Below are 25,267 nucleotides of genomic sequence, written 5' to 3'. Positions count from 1 at the left end.
TGCCTTATTCAAGGTAATGGAGCACAGTTTACACACATTTTTCTACTTTGTAGAGTTCTTTTACAAAAATACCAACTTTATACTTTTATTCAAAGCAGTTAGAAAGTAATCATTGAAATTAGACCACATCATTTCAGACAGAAATTCAGAAAATGGACCCCCCATTTGATAAGTTTAGAATATTAATCTAATTTTCAGTCTACTTTATATAGTATGTTTTTTTATTGTATACATGTCCTTAGTTTAGTTTTGTTTGTTATATTTTACATTTATTTGTATTATAATGGACAATGAACTGCTGGTTGTGTAATATCTCCTGCTCAATTCAGTTTTAAACTGCAATAAAGAATAAAATAAAATGATGATGGAGTGAAAAAAACTAATACAGGGCAACTGTCAGTGTTCATAGTTAAGATTAAAACCTGTAAAATCTGTAGCTAATGTTCTGTTAGTTCGCACAGTGATACATCAGTGTCCTAATTAGTTTTCAAACTTATTTTATTAAAATGTATTGCATTAATTTATTAATTGAAATATATTTTTCAGTTTTTTAGGTATTTCATAATTTTGAGCAAACTATCAGTTCATAGAACGTTCTTAGTTTTTAGACAAATTAAACAGAAGTATTTATTTACTGAACAAATATCAGAATTAACTAAAATGCATTAAAAACATTATTTATCAAATTAAATGCAAATACTAAATATTAAATGGCAATTACAGTAACTTGTGTTGGAATTTAGCTGGAACTGAGAGACATCCTTCAAATACCAAACACACAATAAAAAAAAAATATGAAAAAGGCTGTAACTGATAAATTGGTTCCTGAATATGATCAAATACAGTGTCAACGCTTTTACAAGACACAGCTGTGTTCATCAGTTCAGTTCTAACCTGAATCTAACAAAAGAGAGGGAACTAAACTAAATAACACACCCATTTTCATCCTGTTAATGTCCCTCCAGTCTGAGGTGAGAACATGTTATTACTACTGCAGCCTTAGACTCTATTAAACAGAGCATGTACACAAACTGTTAAATATCTGGGGGTCAATACTCTGTTAAATATCTCCCAATGTAAAATCTGCTCATGTCTGAAGTGTGGATCATATCCACAATGTCTTAACTTAAGCTCTTTATAGCTTCATCCTTTGTAATGTCCCTCCAGTCGTTAGGAATCTCTCCTCGTCCCTGAAATTTTCCTTCATAGTGTTTCTCCAAGTTTTTCTGAAACCTACACACAACCCATTTCCAGTAGGGCTGTTTAGATTCATCAGGGGTGATGCTCCAGCAGGCATATTCTGGACCACCTTCTCTGTAGTTCTTGTAAGGCACACGTCTTTCATCTGGTAAGACAATGTTGATGTTGCTGGCCAATAAACTGGTGCAGAAATCTATAAGGAGATGATTTGTTTTATTCCAATTCCACCCATTGACTCCCTTAGGTCTGTGGAAAGGAACACTGTGATCTCCATCATGATGCTCCATTGTGTTGGTGCAGATAGCTGCACAGAAGGGGCACTGCACCCAACATCCACACAACTGTTCCATCAGAACGTCTTCTGGGCTTTTCTTAAACATGTCCCTCCTGACTGAATCAAGACTGTTACAGTCAGTAGTTAGGTCATTAACAATAGTCTGAAGACCTTCCTTTATCAGCTTACGAAAAAAGTCAGTGTCAATGTTTTTTTCCATATCAGTTGCTGTGAGATCATTCACACTAAATTCCATCTTATCTGTGAGTTCCAGTGAAAAAGTTTTCAACCACTCATTCATATCTCCTTTCCTCTCTTGAGTCTCCTCTGTGGCTGTTTGAATGGCAACAGTCACACTTTTCTCCTTCATTTCCAAAGCATTCTTCAGTATCTGCAGTATTCTGGGGCTCTCTCCTCTAAACAATTGCTCACTACATTTTTCTTTTATAAAATGTGAAAAGTGTTCCTTTGGACGTCTGATGTATGTAATGAACTGTTTAAAGTCTTCAGTTCCTGCCAGATCCTGCAGGATGTGTTTCTCCAGGTTTGACCTGTTCCCACTGAATGCTGGGTAATTTGTCCTCATTTCTCCAGCTGCATCAATGGCAGTTTGATCATAGGCAGCCTGAAGGATTGATGCTTTGAGTTTGTTACACACTGAGTCTGCAAACACACTGGTGGCTGAGGCTCCTTCATACAGCTTCTTGAAGACAGAGAAAAACTCTTCTTTCTTGTTTTCCAGATAAATCACAGGGTCATTAGCCTCTCTGAAGAGTCGGTGAAGCTCAGTGAACTCTCTAACTGCAGTGTCACACACAAACAGAGACAGATCTACTGTGAATTCATTCTTTAATATAAACTCCTCCGCTTTAAACTCTGACACTTGCTTCTTTACACAGTCCACAATCTCCTGTGTGTATGCGTCACTGTAACCTGTTCTGGACACTGGTTTAGACCTGATGATCTCATTAACATTTCTCACTGTCTGCTGCACTAGATCTCTGACTGAATCATGGGGTTTGGAATTACAAAAAATATAATTCCAAACACCTTTAAAACTTTTCTTCACTGTCACATATTCAGAGAAGTCTTCCTTTCTGCAAATCTCTCTGTAATGAGCACTATTCTTTCTGGAATTAAGAAGTCCAGGTTCATAAGATGAAGTTAGTAACCTCATCACTTCCTGCTCTATGTTCACATCTTTAACTGGTGGAACACCTGCAGTCAGATCTGAAATCCATTTCTTCCACGTTTTATTAAACTCTTGTTCAAGGTCCAATTTCTCAGTCTTGTTTTTCAGTTCAGTCGCCAGAGCTTTACTCCTGTTAAACAACTCATTCTGGTACTGAGCTTTACTCTCATCTAGCATTTTACATGCAGCCTTCAGTTTAATAAGTTCCTTCATTTTTCTTTCAGTCGTCTGAGTGAGTCTGTCATGGATGTCTGTAATCTTCAGTTCTGTTCTTGTTTTCCACTGAGAAAGGATCACAGCATCTTTATCTTCAGTAAAGAATCTTTCCATCTCTTTCTTCACTGTGCAGTACGTGCTCTTGATTTCTTCATGAATCAGTTCTCGATCGACAGATTTTAGAGCTCCATTTTCAATCCTGTTCTGCAGTTTGTTCTGAATGATGAGCAGCTCTTTCCGAAGGGCCCAGGTCCAGTTCCAGTACTCAGTCTCCAACTTCCTGTATGCAGCGATCTCCAGAGTGTTCTTGAAGCTGAACACAAAGTTCTCATTCAGCACTGCATCCCACAGGTCTTTAATGCGGACTTTAAGCTCTGAGAATCGTAGAGGTGTCTTCTGTGCTGCAGCTGTAAGAATGGCCTGTTTCAGTCTCTCAATATTTTCACTGTAAAGTGGGTTGGGGGGAGCCATGGGGGGGTTTCCTTCCCACAGCTGAGGCATGTAATACACATCTTTCTCAATGTCAAATGTGATGACATCAGTGAAACTCTCTGCATTGCACCGTTCTTCTTTTGCTGCTAACTCAGTCATTTTGTCCAACAATTCCTGCAGTCTCCTTCTTCCTTCCACATTCTTCTCTGTAGCAGAGATATCTGTAACATTCTGATGAACAAACTTACAGCTGGGAGTCAGATTTACTTTCTTCATTCTGAGAAAAGCCTGAACTACAACTTGAATGATGTCCTTCATTTCTGCAGGACTTTCCCCAAAATTGTTTATCAGAGTCAGATCTGCAAGCCCAGTGACGAATGTGGCCAGTTCATTGTCATGAGAGCGATCAGAGTGTTTACTCACCAGCTCTAAAGCCTGAAGTCCTTCTGTGTCCAGCAGAATGATGTAGTCAAACTTCAGCTCTTCTTTAACCTCTTCTTTGACTGTGACCAGCTGCATAAACGCTCCTTTAGTGCACCGTCCAGCACTCACAGCAAACTGCACCCCAAACATGGTGTTCAGCATTGTAGACTTTCCTGAGCTCTGCAGACCCAGAACAGACAGCACAAATACTCTTTGGTCTCCCAGTTTCTCAGTGACCTTGTCCAGAACAGACTCTATCCAGGTCAGAGGGACATGAGCAGCATCTCCATCCATCAGCTCCAGTGGATGTCCAGAGATCAGGAGATCTGCAGCCAGAGCAGGGAGAGCCCAGATCTCTGCTATCATTTCTGTAGGACATTCAGCCCAGGCCTCGTAGATCTGGCCCATTTCTCTGACTATGTGCTCCAGGCCAAGTGTCAGTGCATCCACATTCTCTGATAATCTCACAAGTTCTTCCATCTTCTCTTTCAGCAGACTTTCATCTCTTTCATGTTTTTGTTTTATAGAATGCACATCTGACAACAGACTGGAATATTGCAGAGTGACGTCTGAAAGTTTCTCTGAAAAGATTGTGTCAAGGTTGACTCCAAGCCATTTCACAAAGTACATTTTCACCATAGATTCAGAGTTTAAATTTTTATACACAGCTTTTATAAAGTTATTAAATGAAGAGTTCCTTTGTTGTTTCCGTATTTCCCTCATTTCCTCCTTTGTCTTGCTTTTGTTCTGTTCAACATTTTCATAAATGCGATAAAGCTGTTTGTTTTTCCTCGTCCAGTCGTTCCACAGTGTCCCCTGACAGGGCAGGAACTTGGCCTTTATTTGACACAGGTCTTCTCCCTTCAGCAGGTTCATGACCTCCAGAGCTCCAGTTTTTCCTTTCTGACAGTCCTCTCTGTCTTCATCGACTGTGAACCCACATTGTTTTGCTGCTTCTGAGATTTCCTCAAGACTGAAAGTGTGATCTGGACTACTTTTCTGTAAACACACTTCAATCACATGTCTTAGGTTTTGTTGTAGTTCTGCCTGTCTTGCGTCTCTGACTCCTATTTTTATGTTGTTTCCACTTCCCATTTTAACACCATTCTGCAGATCACTGACAACACAGATCAAGGGCTTTGGAGATTTTTGGAGCTCCAGTAACAGCTCTTTGTCTTTGTCATTGAGCTTCATGTTCTGCATCAGGACAACATTGACTGCAGATTGTTGAGTCAAAAACTCAGTTTGCTCCCTGTGCTCTACAGCATCACCGTGGAGGTTGCAGAAGGCGGTAATGTCACTGAAAATATCATTATTGTTTCCCGAAGGACAATACCAGGCGATCTCCACCAGCCCCTCCTTAAAGAGGGAAGTTCTGCTGCTGCCGGGACTGTCTCTGTGGAAGAAGGTGTCATGGCTCTGGTTAATCACAGAGTTCAGCAGCTGGGATTTAGAAGTTGATACAGAGCCCAGTCTGCAGAAGAACACCATTGGAGCTCTGACCTGACAGACTGGCTCAGTCCTGCTGGGACCATCAGCTGTCCTCCAAGTCTTTCTCACCTGTCTGAACGTCCAGAGAGGGAGCTCAGTTTCTGCAGATGTAGGGTTAGGTACCAGCAGTGGGAGAGCGTACTGACAGGAGGAGAGTTTAGTAACTATGTACTGCTTTAGGAAACTGTCTGCACAGTGGAACACTGCCATCTGGACGTCCACTGGGTGAATGTGGGTATTTTCATCATTATTAATATCACTACAGTCATCAACATCACTCAAAAATTCATCATTTTTACCAGGTGTTGTATTTTCTTCACTGATGGTTACTTCTTTTGTTACGGACACATATCTTGCTCTGTAATCCAGTGTCAGCAATTTATGAAGATACACAAAGGCCAAGTTTTCCTCTTTCAGAGACTCTTTTTCTGACTCATTTCTCTGAATTGAGGTCATATTGATACTTAATGTTTCTTCTGCTGTCAGTTTATGGGGATAGAAGTTGCTCAGATTAAGTCGGGAGATGGGTTCATGTATATTGATACTTGAAACGTCTTCAGGCTTTTTATCTTCAACACCCTGTTAGAAAAGAACAAAGAATAAATATAGACCTTGTGAAATCAAAAACAGAACTATTTACATTTAATTATTTACACTTGTTTCCCTTCAGATAAAAAAATGTACATATAAACATGTATTCTTTTGTAATGTTGTGAAAAATAAATCTGATTTAACGAGTACATTTCCTCACCCGGGTTTAACTTTGGAAAAATATATGTCTTTATAAATGTAAATTGAGCCGTCGTGCCATAATCTACAAACACTTAACTGACTACCAAAAATATAATAAAAACATTTTATTATATTAATAATTAAATTATAAATGGTTTTATAATAATTCACTCATTCATTCATTATCTGTATCCCTTATCCTGTTCAGGGTCGCAGTGGGTCCAGAGCCTACCTGGACTCATTGGGCGCAAGGCGGGAATACAGCCTTGGAGGGGGCGCCAGTCCTTCACAGGGCAACACAGACACACACACATTCACTCACACACTCACACCTACGAAAACCACCTACCAACGTGTGTTTTTGGACTGTGGGAGGAAACCAAAGCACCCGGAAGAAACCCACGCAGACACAGAGAGAACACACCACACTCCTCACAGACAGTCACCCGGAGGAAACCCACGCAGACACAGGGAGAACACATCACACTCCTCACAGACAGTCACCTGGAGAAAACCTACGCAGACACAGGGAGAACGCCCCACACTCCTCACAGACAGTGTCCTGGAGGAAGCCCACGCAGACACAGGGAGAACATACCACACTCCTCACAGACAGTCACCTAGAGGAAACCCAAGCAGACACGGGGAGAACGCACCACACTCTTCACAGACTGTCACCCAGAGGAAACCCACGCAGATACAGGGAGAACACCCCACACTCCTCACAGACAGTGACCTGGAGGAAGCCCACGCAGACACAGGGAGAACATACCACACTCCTCACAGACAGTCACCTAGAGGAAACCCAAGCAGACATGGGGAGAACGCACCACACTCTTTACAGACAGTCACCCGGAGGAAACCCAAGCAGACTCAGGGAGAACATACCACACTCCTCACAGACAGTCACCCAGAGGAAACCCAAGCAGACACGGGGAGAACGCACCACACTCTTTACAGACTGTCACCCGGAGGAAACCCAAGCAGACACAGGGAGAACACACCACACTCCTCACAGACTGTGGGATTCGAACCCACAACCTCCAGGTCCCTGAAGCTGTGTGACTGCGATACTTATATATATATATATATATATATATATAAGTATATTTAACTACTATGAAGTTCAGATACTTACTTAAAAGTTTCAACCTGAATTTTATATTTAGGTCACTATGAAAATTATATTTCATAGATCTGTATTTTATCCCTCCATATAGTTTGGTTTTGGCGATGACCCTTATTTTTCAAAGTTTACATTTACAAGTGGTTTTCATAATTCAAAACTTAAGAGCCATGAATATAAAGTTAAACTTTCAAATATCAAAAATTTAACTGTAAGTCAATTTTATGTTATGTATATCAGCTCATCACTGCAATTCATGTTCTGTTTTCTTACCCAAATTCAACTCAACTCCACTTGATGTTCACAGATGTTTGTACGGTGGCTTTGTGATTGTTAGGTTTGATAAGGCTTTTACAAAGATAATTTTTCACAAAAAACCTTTATTAAATGTGACCAGAATATATTTTCAATAAATGTCATTCAGATTCAAACACTCAAATCATGTTTAAAGCTCCACACATTACACAGCACTCAGTAAAATTACTGTCATCCCAGTGCTGGCAATACCCTGATACGTTAACTTTCTCATAACAGTATGTTTTTGCTTCATGAACATTTTCTACTTTTAGAACATTAACAAACTGTGTGGATCATTAAACAGACAGATTTTAGGAGGTGGTTTGGGTGGTGGACCATTCTCAGTGCTGCAGTGACACTGATGTGGTGTTGTGTTGATGTGTGTTGAGCTTGAATAGGTGGGCAGCGTCCTGCGACCTCTGCTGAAGGACCAGAGGACAATCAACATATCCTACTAGGTAATGAACAGTACAGCCTGCACAGATCTCATGTTTATTCATTTTTATGGCCAAATCAGGGAATGTTGAGAGTTGAATAAAAAATAACTATTTTAAAGGTGAGTGCCTTTAAGTATAAACTCTTAGAATCATGCCTGCTATTTTAAAAATTATATTGTAGAAGCCCTCCAAGTTCCTTACTATTTTACATTCAGAAACCTGATTCTTGAATTTTCAGTTGTCCCGTCTTTAGTTCAGATTTAACAGCGGGGAAGGCAGACCCACTCTGGCGGCAGTACAGCAGAGTAGCAACAGGGTTTGTAATGTTAATTCTACCTGACTGTGCCATTTTACTGAGCATCTTGTGTAAAATGACAACAACAGTTCACAGTAAAAACCCAGAAAAAACCCTGCGACTGCTGTTTCAAGGCTGGGTGATGCCATGGTTAGGTAAATAGTATTCTGTTCTTGGTGATAGAGAGCTATGAGTCATACAAGGTCGTTAGAGCTCTGAGGAATGTAATTTGGTCATTTTTGAGGAGAGATTTATCATATTTCTCTTCTGTGTGTTTTATTTAATCTTTGCTGAACGTTTCACATAATACTCAAGTTTAGAATTTTACAAATACATTTCAAAATTAGTTCCCAGGGACTGAATTCTGGTTTTCTGCTTAGTGTCTCAAATGTTCTGGAAATGGGTTTTGTATTTGTATAAAAGCTTTCTGCCACATATTACTTAGCCATGTTTATATCTTAATGGTGAATGTAAATTATTGGGTGCTGGGTGCTTTATATTCCACATATATTTGTTTTTTCTAGGTGATTCCCTAATGATGCCATGTCTGTGGTCCTAAAGTATTTATATTTGTAAACAGTTATTTATATATATGCTTCATAACTTCAGTAATATACAAACCGGATTCCAAAAAATTTGGGACACTAAACAAATTGTGAATAAAAACTGAATGCAATGATGGCAAATGTCAATATTTTATTCGTAATGATGACAGATCAAATGTTTAATCTGAGTAAATGTAACATTTTAAAGAAAATATATGTTGATTCATAATTTCACAGTGTCAACAAATCCCAAAAAAGGGACAAGTAGCAATAAGTGGCTGGAAAAAGGAAATTGAGCATATAACGGACAGCTGGAAGACCAATTAACACTAATTGGGTCAATTGACAACATGATTGGGTATAAAAAAGAGCTTCTCAGAGTGTCAGTGTCTCTCTGAAGCCAAGATGGTAAGAGGGTCACCAATTCCACCATTGTTGCGCAGAAAGATACCAGAATGGTGTTACCCAGTGTAAAATAGCAAAGACTTTTAAGTTATCATCATCAACCGTGCGTAACATCATCAAAAGATTCAGAGAATCTGGAACAATTGCTGTGCGTAGGGGTCAAGGCCGTAAAACTCTACTGGATGCTCGTGATCTCCGGGCCCTTAAACGTCACTGCACCTCAAACAGGAATGCCACTGTCAAGGAAATAACAGAATGGGCTCAGGAATACTTCCAGAAAGCATTGTCAGTGAACACAATCCACCGTGCCATCCGCCGTTGCCAGCTGAAACTCTACAGTGCAAAGAGGAAGCCATTTCTAAGCAAGCTCCACAAGCTCAGACGTTTGCACTGGGCCAGGGGTCTTTTAAAATGGAGTGTGGCAAAATGGAAGACTGTTCTGTGGTCAGATGAGTCACGATTTGAAGTTCTTTATGGAACACTGGGACGCCATGTTATCCGGACCAGAGAGGACAAGGATAACTCAAGTTGTTATCAACGTTCCGTTCAGAAGCCTGCATCACTGATGGTATGGGGTTGCATGAGTGCTTGTGGCATGGGCAGCTTGCATGTCTGGAGAGGCACCATTAATGCAGAGAACAGGTTCAGGTTCTAGAACAACATATGCTCCCATCTAGACGTCATCCCTTTCAGGGAAGACCCTGCATTTTTCAACAAGATAATGCCAGACCACATTCTGCAGCAATCACAACATCATGGCTACGTAGGAGAAGGATCCGGGGACTGAAATGGCAGCCTGCAGTCCAGATCTTTCACCTATAGAGAACATTTGGCGCATCATAAAGAGGAAGGTGCGACAAAGAAGGCCCAAGACGATTGAACAGTTAGAGGCCTATATTAGACATGAATGGGAGAGCGTTCCTATTTCTAAACTTGAGAAACTGGTCTCCTCTGTCCCCAGACGTCTGTTGAGTGTTGTAAGAAGAAGGGGGGATGCCACACAGTGGTAAAAAATGGCCTTGTACCAATTTTTTTTGGATTTGTTGACGTCATGAAATTTTGAAACAACATTTTTTCCCTTAAAATGATACATTCCCTTTGTTTAAACTGTTGATCTGTGATTTGTGTTCTATTCATTGCATTCAGTTTTTATTCACAATTTGTTTAGTGTCCCAACTTTTTTGGAATCCGGTTTGTAGAGGAACTAGACCTGAGTAGGTCCACAACATTCTTTTTCTGAGGTCTTGACTTGAGCTCTGTACTTGAGCTGTTCAATGTGGCTCAGCAATAATATACAACTACATTATAAACACAACCTATGCCCACCTGCTGAAAAAAGAGCAATATGACTTCTGAAAACAAAAGCACATGTCTAAATAATATACAATATATCTGACCAATATTTTGAGAGATCTGTGCTTAATTAACAGATATGAAATTCATGGTGGTCCAGCTTACTGACCACTCACCTGGACTGCAGCATCTTTAATACGGTTACTGGAATCATCAGCTGGTGCTACAGAAAGACAAAACAAACAGCCATTCTTCAAACAATTATAATTTTTAATAAATATTTAATTATACATTTAATAATGCAACAAGGTTATTCAATATATCACTATCAAATCACCTATTAGAAAAAAGTGGACTTTTAACACTAGAAAGGCTGAAAATTTCAGAACCTGAAGACAAGACCCCACACAGCGCGTTAGTGGACTATTAGATAACCTTTCTGATGTAAATGAGGCAAAGCAGAGAAGGATACATGAGTTCTCAGAGAGAGAAAGAGAGATATATAGCTACATAGCTATAGATGTATGTTTTTAATCAAGTTTATACCTTTCTTTGTAATTTTGATCTGGTTATTGGTTCATTTCTCTGTCTGCCCTACTTCGGTGCAAATTTTTCTTTTCTTATTGCGCCACACATTTACACTTTTGCACATATCAGAGACCGGCAGAAAGATATAGATATATATTTAAATGTATTTCAATCAGATTGACAAATGTGAATGAAAGAGAGAGAGAGAAAAATGAACAGATTAATTTCTTTTTGACTAGTCTTTTAAAAGTCTTTTCGACTTTTAGTTAACTTACCGTTTCACAGCAGGGGGTGGGGGATTTTTGCCAAACGAGAAAAATCGTGCCTTTTGCGATTTTAGATTTAAAGAATTATTTTGATGAGTTAAAGAATTTCTTGACATTATCTATAATTTGATCTTTAATATAATTAAAGTCCAAAACACGATCCTTAATTTTTATTTACAGCTTTGACAACAATGTAGCTAACAAGTAATGAAAGACAATTGCACCAGTTTTCACAATGCTGCCTTTTTGAAATCATCATATAACTGCCTCAAACACATTCAAGATGTTTTCAAATGCTTTATTTATAGAAAATACAGTAAACCTAACATAGTAACAACCCACCCACCCAACACTACACATCATTATAATACATGGGTATAGTAAGTGTCATTTAAAATGAGTAACAAGCCTCGTTCAACATTAGGAGAGGGTCAGAGAAGAGGGGAATTTAAAAAAAAAGGGCAGGATCATAATCAAGCGTGATTTTACAAACTCTACTCTGCATATTATGCTATAAATAAAGATGTAAGAACTAATCAACTGTAAAATGTGTCTTTGTCCAGTAAGGAGGGAGATTTGTCAAAGATTTAAATAAAAGTGCTCCAATGTGAATAACAATGGTCCAATGATGTACATAGCGTGAACCGTAGAGTATTTTCTCTAGCTTCAAGAGTTGCATAATGTTGGTGAGCCATGAGCAGAGAGGGAGGTTTACGAGATTCCCATAGTAGCAGTATTCTGTGTCTGGCTATGAGAGAAGCAAAAGCAATACTGTCCAATTGTTTAGCGATCATTGCAAAGAATTGTCCAGAGTACCAAAAATCAGAGGTGATGGTGCTATGGTAATGTTAGTGATATTAGATAACTCTTTAAAAATGGAGATCTAATAAAAATGGAGTTTGGGGCTTGTCCAGAACATGTGTTAAATCAGCAGGAATAGCCTCACACCAATTATAGGTCTGGTCTGCATGTGGATGGTTACAAGCTTGAATTCATATAGATTCATATAGAGTTTTAAATTGAATGAGTTTAAGACGTGCCCAAGAATCTGAAGAGTGAACTCCCACTTGAGCTGTTTTTCCCAGGCAGTAAACATTAACCCACCAGAATAAGAATTCATTCATTGTCTGTAGCCCTTATCCAGTTCAGGGCGGCGGTGGATCCGGAGCCTACCTGAAATCACTAGGCATAAGGCAGGAACACACCCTGGAGGAGGCGCCAGTCCTTCGCAGGGCAACACACACACACACACACACACACACGGACACTTTTGACTCTCCAATCCACCTACCACCATGTGTTTTTGGAGTGTGGGAGTAAACAGGAGCAACCGGAGGAAACCCAACACTCATTGTTGAACCTGGTATTTAATTCCACCTCCCATTTAGACCTTTGTTTTGAAACAAATTCTAAACTCTTCTGAGTTAAAACATGACTGTGCTATTGAGAGATTAGACCTTTCTTGCTGTGTGTGAATTTAAATAAAAAATTAAATGGGTCAACTTCCAAGATTGTCAGGAATAATGGACAGTGTGTGTGCACAGACTCGAAATTATTGGAACAGGTTCCTCTGAGAAAGATTACATTTGTTACAAAGTTAAAAATTCTTGTCAAATACATCCTTAAACTTGATTACGCCACAGTTTTGCCAAGATATGAAAGAGGAGTCCATAACAAATGGAGGAAAAATATGGTTATTTCTAATAGTATCATTAGGTCTTTGATATGCGAACAAAATTGGGACCATATTCCTAAAGTTGAGTAGACAATACTCTGTAATCTTAGCATTACAAGCTTTGATTTAATATAACTTGCACTGAACATGCACACATCCTGAAATGACATACTGTGTAATCCTAGTCAGTCCTAGAACTGTCAGAGTGATCCAAATGTGATTCCACATTATGCTTTACAAAATCATTGATTCTTTTATTGGGTTTTCATAACTTTCACTAATTTAATCTTCACTCAAGACTCCAGGGTGTGTTGTTTCCCATATTTTAACTGTAAACTGTTCATTCTAACACTCTGTGACCATTTCATTAACAATGAAGCAAATCAAAAAAACTGTGTTTACTTACTGGCCATGTCCTCAGGCTCCAGGGTGTAATATCCACCACCATTGCTTCCTACTAGTTTGTCTATCTTTATTAACAGCTGTTTCACTTGATCTTTGTCATTATGACTGTTGTTAAAGGCAAGGTACCTGCCAGCACACTTCTGCACCAGCTGCTGCAGCTCATTTCCAGAAAGTTGAATGTACTCCTCAATGGTATTACAGTCTTTCGTGTCGTTAAAAGTGAAGAGGACGATAGAGAACCTGTAGAGGTTCATCCCAAACATTTCCACTGCCCTCTCCATGGTTTCTTTGTTTTCTTTAGTGAATCTATCGCCCAGGGGGATCACTAACAGGAAGATCTGGGGTCCAGGGGCTGAGAGCTGGAGGCACATATTTTTAACCATATCCAAGTCCACTTTTGTAGTCAGCCCTGGAGTGTCCACTACCATGATTTCCCTGCCCTCCAGAGTCTTAGTCTGCTCCACACATTGCCTGGTAACCGGAGATTTACTGTGCCTTGATACAAAGACAGAAGTTCCAAGCAGAGTATTTCCTGCTGCACTCTTTCCTGAGCCCACATTCCCAAGAAGAACCACTCTGAGGTCCTGTTTTCCTGCAGCAAAACAGTCACAGAAAAGATTTATGTAAATAAGGAATTGAGTTCCTTTACAATTATAGCATGCACTTACTGTTAACACTGTTTTCACTCCTGACAGCCAGTCCATGGACTTGATTTAATTTAATTGAGAATTCAGTATATGAAATAGGGATTTTGTTGGATTAACTTTTGTATATATTCTATTAAATATCTCTAAATTATCGGTCAGTAGAATCTTCCTATGGGCGGCGCGGTTGAGCAGCAGGTAGTGTCTCTGTCACAGCTCCAGGGTCCTGGAGGTTGTGGGTTCGAGTCCTGTTCCGGGTAACTATCTGTGAGGGGTGGGGAGTGTTCTCCCTGTGTCTGCGTGGGTTTCCTCCGGGTGACTGTCTGTGAGGAGCGTGGTGTGTTCTCCATGTGTCTGCGTGGGTTTTCTCCGGGTGACACCTGTGTTTTCTCCCTGTGTCTGCGTGGTGTGTTCTCTCTGTGTCTGCATGGGTTTCCTCCGGGTGACTGTCTGTGAGGAGTGAGGTGTGTTCTCCCCATGTCTGCTTGTGTTTCCTCCAGATGACTGTCTGTGAGGAGTGTGGTGTGTTCTCCCTGTGTCTGTGTGGGTTTCCTCCGGGTGACTGTCTGTGAGGAGTGTGGTGTGTTCTGTGTCTGCGTGGGTTTCTTCCGGGTGCTTCTGTTTCCTCCCACAGTCCAAAAACATACGTTGGTAGGTGGATTGGCGACTCAAAAGTGTCCGTAGGTGTGAGTGAATGTGTGTGATGCCCGCCTTGCGCCCAATGAGTCCAAGTAGGCTCCGGCTGAACTGGATAAGGGCTACAGACAATGAATGAATGCTTATTCTGGTGGGTTAATGTTTACTGCCTGGGAAAAACAGCTCAAGTTAATGTTGTTTTCTAATACTGTGGAGAGTTGTGAAGAAGTGGATGAACAAAGTGTGGTTTTTAGCCCTTTTAGACACTGAATTACAAGAAACTATTATATGTACAAGATAATAGAAAAATAAATGATTTAAAGGAAGATTAAACTGTGCTAATTTCGAGATTTTTAAATTATATTATTCAAATATATCACTTGTAGTGAAGGACATTGACAAATTATAAAGTACATACAAAGTGTCAGTATTTTAACACTATAGTCACTAAACTCAGCTATTCATTCTGTCGCACTGATAGACAGTTTTTCAGATAATCTCAACCTCTGTTGTGGCTAGAGAAGTCAGACAGACACGCCTACCTAATTTTGGTTTCAAATTTTTATGTTCTGTTTTTATAGAAATAAATTATACCAGACTGTATTTTTCATGATAGATTCTGCATGCTGTGTGCTTTCATTTCTCCACTCCACCACCATGTCTGAAAAGTAAAAGTTGTTTCACCCTGCATTTTGCATTGACTTGGTGAGAGAGAGAGAGAGAGAGAGAGAGAGAGAAAGAGAAAGAGAAAAGATAATTTGAAGTGGCCCAAACTATATTGTAGTAATGAAAGCTAGCTAGGTAACAATCTATATTTGTGGTTTATATAAATGACAATCCAAGAGCCAAAAACACAGGAATTTCTTTCAGTGTAGCAGTCATTTTATAAAAGTGTTTCTGCATTCATAACCTGACAAAGTACCTTAAGCCCAGCAACAAACCCATAAAAAGCACAACGTTACAGTGCATCCAGAATATATTCACAGCGCTTAGTTTTTCTCCACATTTTGTTACCACCTTCTTCCAAAATGGCTCCGAAGACCCACTGGTGGTTTCAGACTGTAATTTTCACATTCTTTGCTTCATAACTTTCAAATTTTATAAGATATATGCATGATGAAGGTGTCGTATGAAGCTGGTCTTCTTTCCACTTGAGTGGTGTAATTTATGTAAATATAAAGACAAATAATGAGGAATCTGCCTCAAGCAAACAATGTGCAATCCTTATTTTTTAAATATATACACATTTTTCCATCTTCTGTATTATAAGGTGAATTGTGCATTATCATGAAATACCTTTTAACTGCCACAACCCTAAACATTCATTTAAAGCCTTATTGAAGGTAATGGAGCACCATTTGACACAGATTTTTCAAAAAAGACTAATAGTTACACACCTAGAAAGTCCATTACCGCTTGTTAGAACCTAATATCGCCCAATATGGCTTTTCATGGCCCAAACACAAACCATGCAATTCATATTTTTAGCAATTCATAAAACACTCTATAACAAACAATTTTCAGGAGTCAATTGGAAGCATATGCAAACTTTCTTAGTGTCAAAAACCACGTTTCTACTTTAAAGTGTTCTATTACCACCCCCCCAAAACTATTTGTTAATTCCAAGTATTTAGAAAGTAGTAACATTCATTTTTCACTCATAATTTTACACACAATACCCCATAATGACAAAATAAAAAGTTTGTAGGAATTTTTGCAAATGTATTTAAATGAAAAACAAAAAAAGTCATGTATATAAGTATTCACAGCCTTTACCAAAACACTCAAAATTGAGCTCAGGTGCATCCACTGATCATTAGTTGTTTCAGCAACTTGAGTGAAGTCCACCTGCAGTAAATCCAGTTGATTGGACATGATTTGGAGAGGCACACACATAAAACCACGCCTGCCCAAATAACGGCAGAATTAAATGTGCACCTCAACTCTCCTGTTTCCACCAGAACTGTCCGTCGGGAGCTCCACAGGGTCAATATACACAGCCGGGCTGCTAGAGCCAAACCCTTGGTCACTCATGCCAAATGTCAGTTTCAATGGTGCAAAGAGCACAAATCTTGGGCTGTGGACAATGTGAAACATGTATTGTTCTCTGATGAGTCTACTGTTTTCTGTTTTACTGAAGCCCCAAAGAAGCATACCACCCAGACTGTTGCATGCCCACAGTGAAGCATGGGGTGGATCAGCGATGGTTTGGGCTGCCATATCATGGCATTCCCTTGGCCCAATACCTGTGCTAGATGGGCGCGTCACTGCCAAGGACTACGGAACCATTCTGGAGGACCATGTGCATCCAATGGTTCAAATGTTGTATCCTGAAGGTGGAGCCGTGTATCAGGATGACAATGCACCAATACACACAGCAAGACTGGTGAAAGATTGGTTTGATGAACATGAAAGTGAAGTTGAACATCTCCCATGGCCTGCACAGTCACCAGATCTAAATCTTATTGAGCCACTTTGGGGTGTTTTGGAGTCAGGAAACGTTTTCCTCCACCAGCATCACGTAGTGACCTGGCCACTATCCTGCAAGAAGAATGGCCAAAAAAACCCTCTTACCACTGTGCAGGACTTGTATATGTCATTCCCAAGATGAACTGACGCTGTATTGGCCGCAGAAGGGGGCCCTACACCATACTAATAACTTATTGTGGTCTAAAACCAGGTGTTTCAGTTTCATTGTCCAACCCCTGTATATATATATATGTGTGGTCTGCTGTGAAGGTACGAGATGTGTAGCATCTGAAACTATGGATACTGGAAGCCTGTGCTAGCATTTCTCCTGTGGTGATGCTATCAGTCTGTGAATTCCCAATAAGTTTGATGTGTCACATGACCCTCTTCCCATTGAAAAAACAAAAGTTGGATCCAAAATGGCAGACTTCAAAATGGCTGCCCTGGTCACCACCCATCTTGAAAAGTTTCCCCCCTCCCATATACTAATGTGCCACAAACAGAAAGTTAATATCACCAACCATTCCCATTTTATTAAGGTGTATCCATATAAATGGCCCACCCTGTATTTCATTTCACGTATGTTTATGTTATTATTTTATTTTACACAGTTCTATAATATACAAATATTCCCCTCTCCATCTGGGGGACACAACTGAACTCTAAAACCAGTGGAGGACAAAGTACTCAAACCATGTACTGAGTAAAAGTGCAGATACTATGTAAAATATTACTCCAGTAAAAGCAATTAAGTCCTCACTGTAAAAGTATTTACAAAAGTACAAAAGTATTTACCTTCAAGTCCGAAATGGATGAACATAGTAGAATTGGCCAAAGATTAAATACAATGACTGATGTTTTATCAACTATTACATACATACCATGATGCTGCCCTCCAAACCAACAGAGGTCACTGTCTCCAGAGTATTAATCACAATTTATACTTACGTGTTGAATCTATGCCGTAGGCAGCCTATTGTGCACCCCTCCAGAAATGTAACTCATCGCATCTACGCAGACCACAACGACTGTTTCAAGTTCCTCGAGTCAGGAAGTCCAGAAATAACAACTCCTCTACACTACACTCTCTAAATATTGCACTTTAAAGATTCTAAACCAAATAGCACTACCCAGCTACCAAGGTAGATCTGGGCCGATTCTGGCTCAGGCTCTGCACTGTCAGCTGGCTGCCATCTCGGCGTGAATGTGGCACCCTGTAACTGGCCCAGTTCCAGCTGCACGTTGGCACTGTCGGCTAGTTGATGCTCGGCGTGAATGCGGCACGCTGCACCTGGCCAAGTTCTGGCTGCATGTTGGCACTGTCGCCTGGCTGCCGTCTCGGCGTGAATGCGGCACCCTGTATCTGGCCCAAGTCCGGCTGCACGTTGGCACTGTCAGCTAGCTGAGGCTTGGCGTGAATGCGGCACGCTGCATCTGGCCCAATTCCGGCTACACGTTGGCACTGTCGGCTGGCAAGGTGATTTCCATTGCAGTTAGCACACTACACTGATCAGAGCATTTTGTTAAATACTACATATTAATCGTATGTGGCCCACGTCTAAAAATAAAAGAAAATACTGGTCTGGAAAACTGTCTGGAAAACGATGTAGTAAATGTTAAATAAATAGAATCATTATTTTAACTTGTTAAATACCATACAGTTATAGGTCTGTAATATTTTAGAATATTGATGTAATGATTGGGACACAAACGATAGAAATGATTAAGATAAATAGGGTTAATAAGGAGACAGTGTCATGCTGAAGGGAGGAAATTGTTATTTAAATTTCTGAAGAAGACTGCTATACATTACATGCGTAATATTGAACCGTTTTTCTTTTTTCAAATGACAAACTTTAGCTAACCTGTTTAACTCTAGCTAGCTCTTTTTTTCCCTCTGATATAGAAAACATTTAAATGACATGACAATCGCTCATACATGAGTTATTTTAAATTGAGTAAATATGTGGTTTGATGGCGTATTTTACAAGACGATGTGAGTATTATTGTGGGATTTTATGTCACACAGAACCGCATACCTCAGTATAAGAAATAAAATAAGAAATAAAACTGCTTAAACACATTAAGAAGACATAAGGTACTAGCTAAGTAGGATAAAATACATTCTCAATCTCAAACAATCGCTGGTTTTGGTGTAATGTAATATTTTAAATATATAATTCCACATACACTAATTCTTTGTTATGGAGTGGCAGTGATTTTGGGCTAGTGATTAATGGGTTGAAGGAGATTACATTGAAAACGATAGAAGCCTATTTACTGAGAGAAATAAATAAACAAAAGCATGTGAAGTAGTTTATTTTTGGAGCTGTGAAGTTAGTTAAATTTTTCAAAATTAACTATGAACATGAACTAATTCATTTTCTTTATGTAATTATGTAAAGATGGACTGCAGTAAGAAAACTAGCGGGGCAGTGAAAAATGCTGGTGGGCATGAAGAAAGGCAGATAGGATGTTAATTTAACTTATTTAGATGAGATCTTTAGCATCGGTTGTAACTATAACGTGATAATCTTTTACAGTTGAAGTTCTGTAGTTAATGAATTTGCATGCATAAGCAATTTACAGGTTTTTAGGGCTGCAACAACTAATCGATTAAATCGATTAAAATCAAATGTTAAAATAGTTTGCAACTAATTTAATAATCGATTAGTTGGGTCTAAGTTATTATACACATAGGTACAGTTGCTACACGTGACGAACTCTGGAAGAAGGGTTTGAAAAATGGCGGAGGCGGTCACAGCAGAGGGTAATGTTAGCACAAACAGAGAGAAAAATGTACGATCCAAGTCATCAAAACCAGCGTTAGGTACAAAATGTGCACAGCTAATCTCGCATGGCACAGCAGCACAACATCACTGCATGAGCATCTGAAAAGGAAGCCTGTTGGAGCTATGTGTGAAAGAGATTAAGTATAGTAAGTTAATTCTACTTTTTTACTTCTAGAGTAGTTATACAACATATGTTTTTCTTAGTACATTGATATTACACTCCCCCCCACCCCCCCCAGTTTTCTCTTCCACCTTAAATGTGTCAGCTCGACCAGCAGTTCCAAAACAAGCCATAGTTTTAGTCAAGCTAATGTTAGCGACGTTAGATTTCTCTCACTCAATGTCACTAGAGCCTGCTAGAGTAGTTAAACAAGATGTCTCTTTTTTAGTAAATTTATATCACTCTTGTATGTAGCGAGTTTTCCGTTCCACCTTAAATGTGGCGGCAGTTACATTGAGAGTTAAAAAAAAATCCAATTTTTTTTTTAATAATATATTTAAAGCCTTTTTCAAGGTCTTCTCTGACTGGCATTGCGTGTTAGTGTTTGAGTATCACAGCCAAGTGTATATTACATTTTAAGTGTATATTACATTGCATACACTGTGTTAAATATTGATAAACATAACATTAATGTAATGGTTGGGTTAATTCTTCATGTAAATGCTAATTTTTAATAATGGTAGGTTGTGTGTTCCTTATACAATTACAACATTAATTCTCTAAAATCTTAAATATCTTAACAATATCTGATCATATATGTTAGATGAATTTCCCTTTTATTCTCAGCACATGGCAATATCCATTTATGTCATTTCAATTTGCCTGCATTGTTGTCTGCATTTTAGATCAGTAGTTATTAACTTTAAAAAGATGTATGTTCATATCTACACTTTCTCTCTCACCTCAGATAAAACAGCCCAGCATTGCTGACTATGTTTTGAAGAAGATCTGCACACTACAGCAAGCAGCTGTTCTCACTGATGGTATCCTGAATATGCTAGTCACAGACAGGAAACCAAATTTGGCTTGTCTTCCTTTTTATCCGATTAATAATCAATAATTCGAAAAAATAATCGACAGATTAATCGATTATCAAAATAACAATTAGTTGCAGCCCTACAGGTTTTCATTAAATATTTTTAAAGAAAATATATTGAAGAGACCAGAACATGTACATAATCTCTATATGTTTAATTATAGAGCTAGAATTCAACAAGGAGTACAACTGAAGTGACTACACTTGAGCGTTCTTTCACTACACTGCACGTCCTGAAGATCCCTGTTGTCCAGGCTGCCAGAGATGAGGATACAGCTGATATTTCCATCATTGTTGAGGGCAGTGAGGTATTGACAAAGTGTGACAACACAGCAGAGGCTTGCAAACTGTTGATGGAACTGATGTGTGCCATGAATAAGTGTCAAATATGTACTTCCACACATTTGAGGAAACTCTAGCTGTTTTAAAGTACCTTTCTGCCATTTTTTATTATTTTTTATTTTTTTACTTTTCCAAACCTACTGGTGAATTATATTTGTATTTTAAGTGTTTTGTTATATGGCCTTAGTGTAGTATATAAATTACATATTTTTAAAGAAAAGTCTGAATGTACATGTCAGTCCTTAGGGTGTAAAACCAATTGTTTTTTTTTTTTTGAAAAACAGTATTCAAATTTTAATTGGATTTAGGAAATCATGACACTGCTGATTTCAAATTTCAATTCCAGTTACAAATGTATTTTCTATTTATTGATTTTATGTACTGTTTGTATACATTGCAATTGCTGTATTTTTGCGTTGTTCCAAGGTTGTATGAAAAGCACACTTACTAATATTACATTGTCATATGTTGTCATTGTGGTGGTACCCTCAATTGTACATATTTGTACATTTAATTAGGGAACATGATTATATTATAATTGTAGATTTTAAAATGTGTTGATTTCATACACTGTTTCATCTCCAGGACTTTGTTTTTTTGTTATATGACATTTCTATAATGAAATACTACAAACATGTATCTCTCCCTCTGGAGAAGAGAATGCAATGTACCTTTAAGGAACAAAACTGTACTTTTAAACACTTGTACTTTTAGTGACCAATAATGTACTTTTTTTTCTTTTTTTTTCTGAGAGTGTAAGTCATTTAATAAAGCAGTAATTTCACTTTGAACCTGATGGTACCCTTTTCTGAGGGAAGGGAGGGTGGGGGTGGGTTGTGTGTGTGTGTGTGTGTTAAAGCCTGGGGGGGGGGGGGGGGGTGTATAGGATATCACGATTTAGTTATGGCCTGCTGGACTAGGACTGAGTCATTTGAGCCGCGCCTCACCCACAATACTCGGCCGAGAGTTTCCCAGACCCTACCGGGAATTATCGGCCCACTCTACGACCGTACATCACGGCCAAGACAATGCTGACTCCACGTGCCGGCATCGGGCCGAGTGTTTTTGTTCTGGCATGCGTGATTGCTAGCTGGGTACAAACTAATGTCATCCCTAGTGGTTTGGCAGTGTAATTACAGAGTGACACAGAGGACAATGCACATGTATAAACATTCACAATGGTATAGGTGTAGTTTCACAATTGGCATAGGCTCTGCAGTCAGTCCAAAGCATAAATTGGCCTTTAGTGTGTTCTCTGCACCAAAACTTTTACTCATTTATGAACACTAGGTAAGATTTGGGTTTTTTCCTGCTCCTGGTGCTCCCACTAGTACAATTAACTTCTACAGCACTGTACTGAAATTGTTAAGGAGGAGAAGGAAAGGGCTGGTTTCCTACCCTCCTCCAAATGTTCCATAGTGCAGTTTCTGCAGTGCTGAGCCGAGAGAAGCAATGGCAGAGGCTCTATTTTTCCTACTTTAGATCAGTGAAGCATCACATTGATTTTGAAGCTGTAATTTTAAGGTAAAATAGTGTTTTTTTAAACTCTCCTCTTTGTCTACATAGTTACAGAGAATAGTTTGAGAGATTTCTGCAATTCTGAGACTCCTGTTTCTTAAAAAGGCTATGGTTTTGTTTTTCTGATTTTCAACTCATTTTTTGTCTTTTGGACTCATTTATCTCTCTGAACTGATCTTTGGGTTTTGGAATATTTCTCCTGGTTTTGACCTCACTTCACGTATTGTTTTTAATAAACCTCCAACTGACTCTCACCCTCTGTGAGTGATTTGTGACATCTACAGATCCGTAAACAAGTGTTTATGTATGAATAGTAGTTACTGATGACTCAAATACTTAACAGTGGTTTAATTTAATTTGTTTTATTTATAGATTCATTTATTTATTTTTAAACATTATATTCCAATTCCACTATCTGAATATCTTAATAACTATATTTCAGTGAAAAGTTGTTATCTTCATGGGGCATTACTGGGGTGTAACTGCATTATTATAGTATTATATTGTTTTTATATCACTGATTAAATAGCATTAAATTGTCTTAAAAGGACAATAATAAAATTTATCCCAATTTCTTCTGGGACAATATAATGACCACAAAACAATGGCTATGGTACCTAGCCTACCAAGTAGTACATTTACTTCATGTAATTCTTTTAATTAATTGATTCATTCGTTTATTGTCTGTAACCCTTATCCAGTTCAGGGTTGCAGTGGGTCTGGAGCCTACTGTGAATCACGGGATGCAAGGCAGGAGCACACCCTGGAGGGGGCGCCAATCCTCCACATGGCAACACTTAATTAAATACACATAATTTGCCATACGTTGTTCAAATACAATACTTTTAGTAAGTATTTAACATTGTATATTGTATTATTGACATACCTGTTAAAAATACTTTTAAAAACTTTCTTTGCCAAGAGTCTAAGTCGTTCATCTAAGTTTTTCCCCCTTTCACCTCGACTGATCCAACAGACTGTACTTACTGTTCAAAGACATGTTCTTCTGTAGGAGCTGATTTAACAGATCATTCACCGCTGTGTTTCTCTGTCTGTGCGCTGTGGAAAATGAGATGAACCCAAACCTTGCTCATGGGTGGGCCTTTGTCGTGTTTGGCCTGTGATTAGACCCGCCCCTCTCAACACGAGTCGAAGCCAAACGAGGCGAAACGAGCGGCAAAAAGCGATTTCTCTAACGTTATGCAAATGAGAAGCGTGTTTCGCTGGGCGGTGACCAATCAGTGCCGCTTGCAACGGTGTGCGTCACTACACAAGCCCCAAGCTCAAACCCAGTGTGAGAAAATGTCGGAGACCGATGTTTCATCCTACACTGTCCTTTACAGGCCTCTGTACGATTACAGACATGTATTAAAACCAAACAAAGCATGGAGGAAGGGGTCTGGACTTGTCTGTACTACTCCTGGGGCTATCAGAACCTGTTTAATGAAGTGGGAAGTGTTGGCATTGGTTTAATATTTTAATCTTTTCGGTGATTTGTTTGAGACAGAAAGCTGATCTCTCTCAGCTGGTCTTTCTGTCTGTGTCTAAATAAATGCATATTTGGTCAGTAATGCAGAGTGCATCAGAAAAGCTCTGTAACGGTGGCAAATAATGCTCCTCTTTTTAAATTTATTTCAGTGTTTTACAGCAGCATTTTCAAACTCAGCAGTAGAATGTAGTCGTTCAACTATGAAGTGATTGTAATAAGCAATTATTATTGTGTGTGTGTGTGTTTGGAGGGTGTCTATCATGTTTTAGGGTCCAAAAGCATTGTACACAGCCACACAATGGAGAATTCTTCATTGTAAGGTTTACACATACTTTAAAGGTTGATGTTGGGGTTATTTGGGTAGCTCTTAAAGTTAGTAGTTATGGTTAGAGAGAGACTAAGAACAGGGTTTGGTTAGTAGTAGTTCAGACTAAGGATAAAAAACTAAGGATATGAACTCCACATAATTCATAACTCGTGTGTGTGTGTGTGTGTGTTCACATATACTTGGGTTTCAGGTGCCTGTCAAATTGTTTTTCAAAACTCTTTTACCCAGCCACATATTTGTACGTTGACTTCCTCATTACAATCTAAGGTTAGGACGTATGTAAAGGTTTGTATTAGAAATAGAATAACTGAAATTCTTTAATGTTGAGGACATGATATACAACAAAAAAAAAGGGGGTGGGGTTATGGGTATGGAAGTATTGAGGAAACAAGCTCTCACCCTCTCCTTGTCTCCTTCTCTCTCATGTGTATGTACAGGTGCATATCCCTAAATTACAATATCATAAAAAGTTAATTTATTTCAGTCATTTAATTTAAAAAAGAGAAACTCATATATTATATAGATTCATTACAAACAGAGTGATCTTTTTCAAGTGTTTATTTCTTTGAATGTTGATGATTAAAGCTTACAGCCAATGAAGGCCCAAAAGTCATTATCTCAGAAAATTTGAATATTATAAATGACCAGTTTAAAAAATGATTTTTAATACAGAAATGTTGGCCTACTGTAAAGTGCACACAGATACGCACTCAATACTTAGTTGGGGCTCTTTTCACATGAATTACTGCATCAATATGGTGTGGCATTGAGGTGATCAGT

General features: G+C 38.9%; 1 protein-coding gene across 1 annotated transcript; it reads right to left on the bottom strand.

The window, feature by feature from the left end:
* Positions 1-717: 717 nt before the first annotated feature.
* LOC136696453 (interferon-induced very large GTPase 1-like) lies at positions 718-23,757 on the bottom strand. The gene is made up of 6 exons (XM_066670879.1): positions 23,658-23,757; positions 13,234-13,824; positions 10,535-10,581; positions 9,627-9,677; positions 4,286-5,807; positions 718-4,240 (listed from the first exon to the last, which is right to left on the bottom strand). Exons 1-6 carry the CDS (start codon positions 23,668-23,670, stop codon positions 1,122-1,124), a joined length of 5,343 nt encoding a protein of 1,780 aa, XP_066526976.1. The 5' UTR covers positions 23,671-23,757; the 3' UTR covers positions 718-1,121.
* Positions 23,758-25,267: the final 1,510 nt, after the last annotated feature.

Source organism: Hoplias malabaricus, chromosome 5 (assembly GCF_029633855.1).
Source record: "Hoplias malabaricus isolate fHopMal1 chromosome 5, fHopMal1.hap1, whole genome shotgun sequence".
NCBI lineage: Eukaryota > Metazoa > Chordata > Actinopteri > Characiformes > Erythrinidae > Hoplias > Hoplias malabaricus.
The sequence above is the reverse complement of the archived record's forward strand: the minus strand, read 5'-3'. Positions and strand labels throughout refer to the sequence as shown.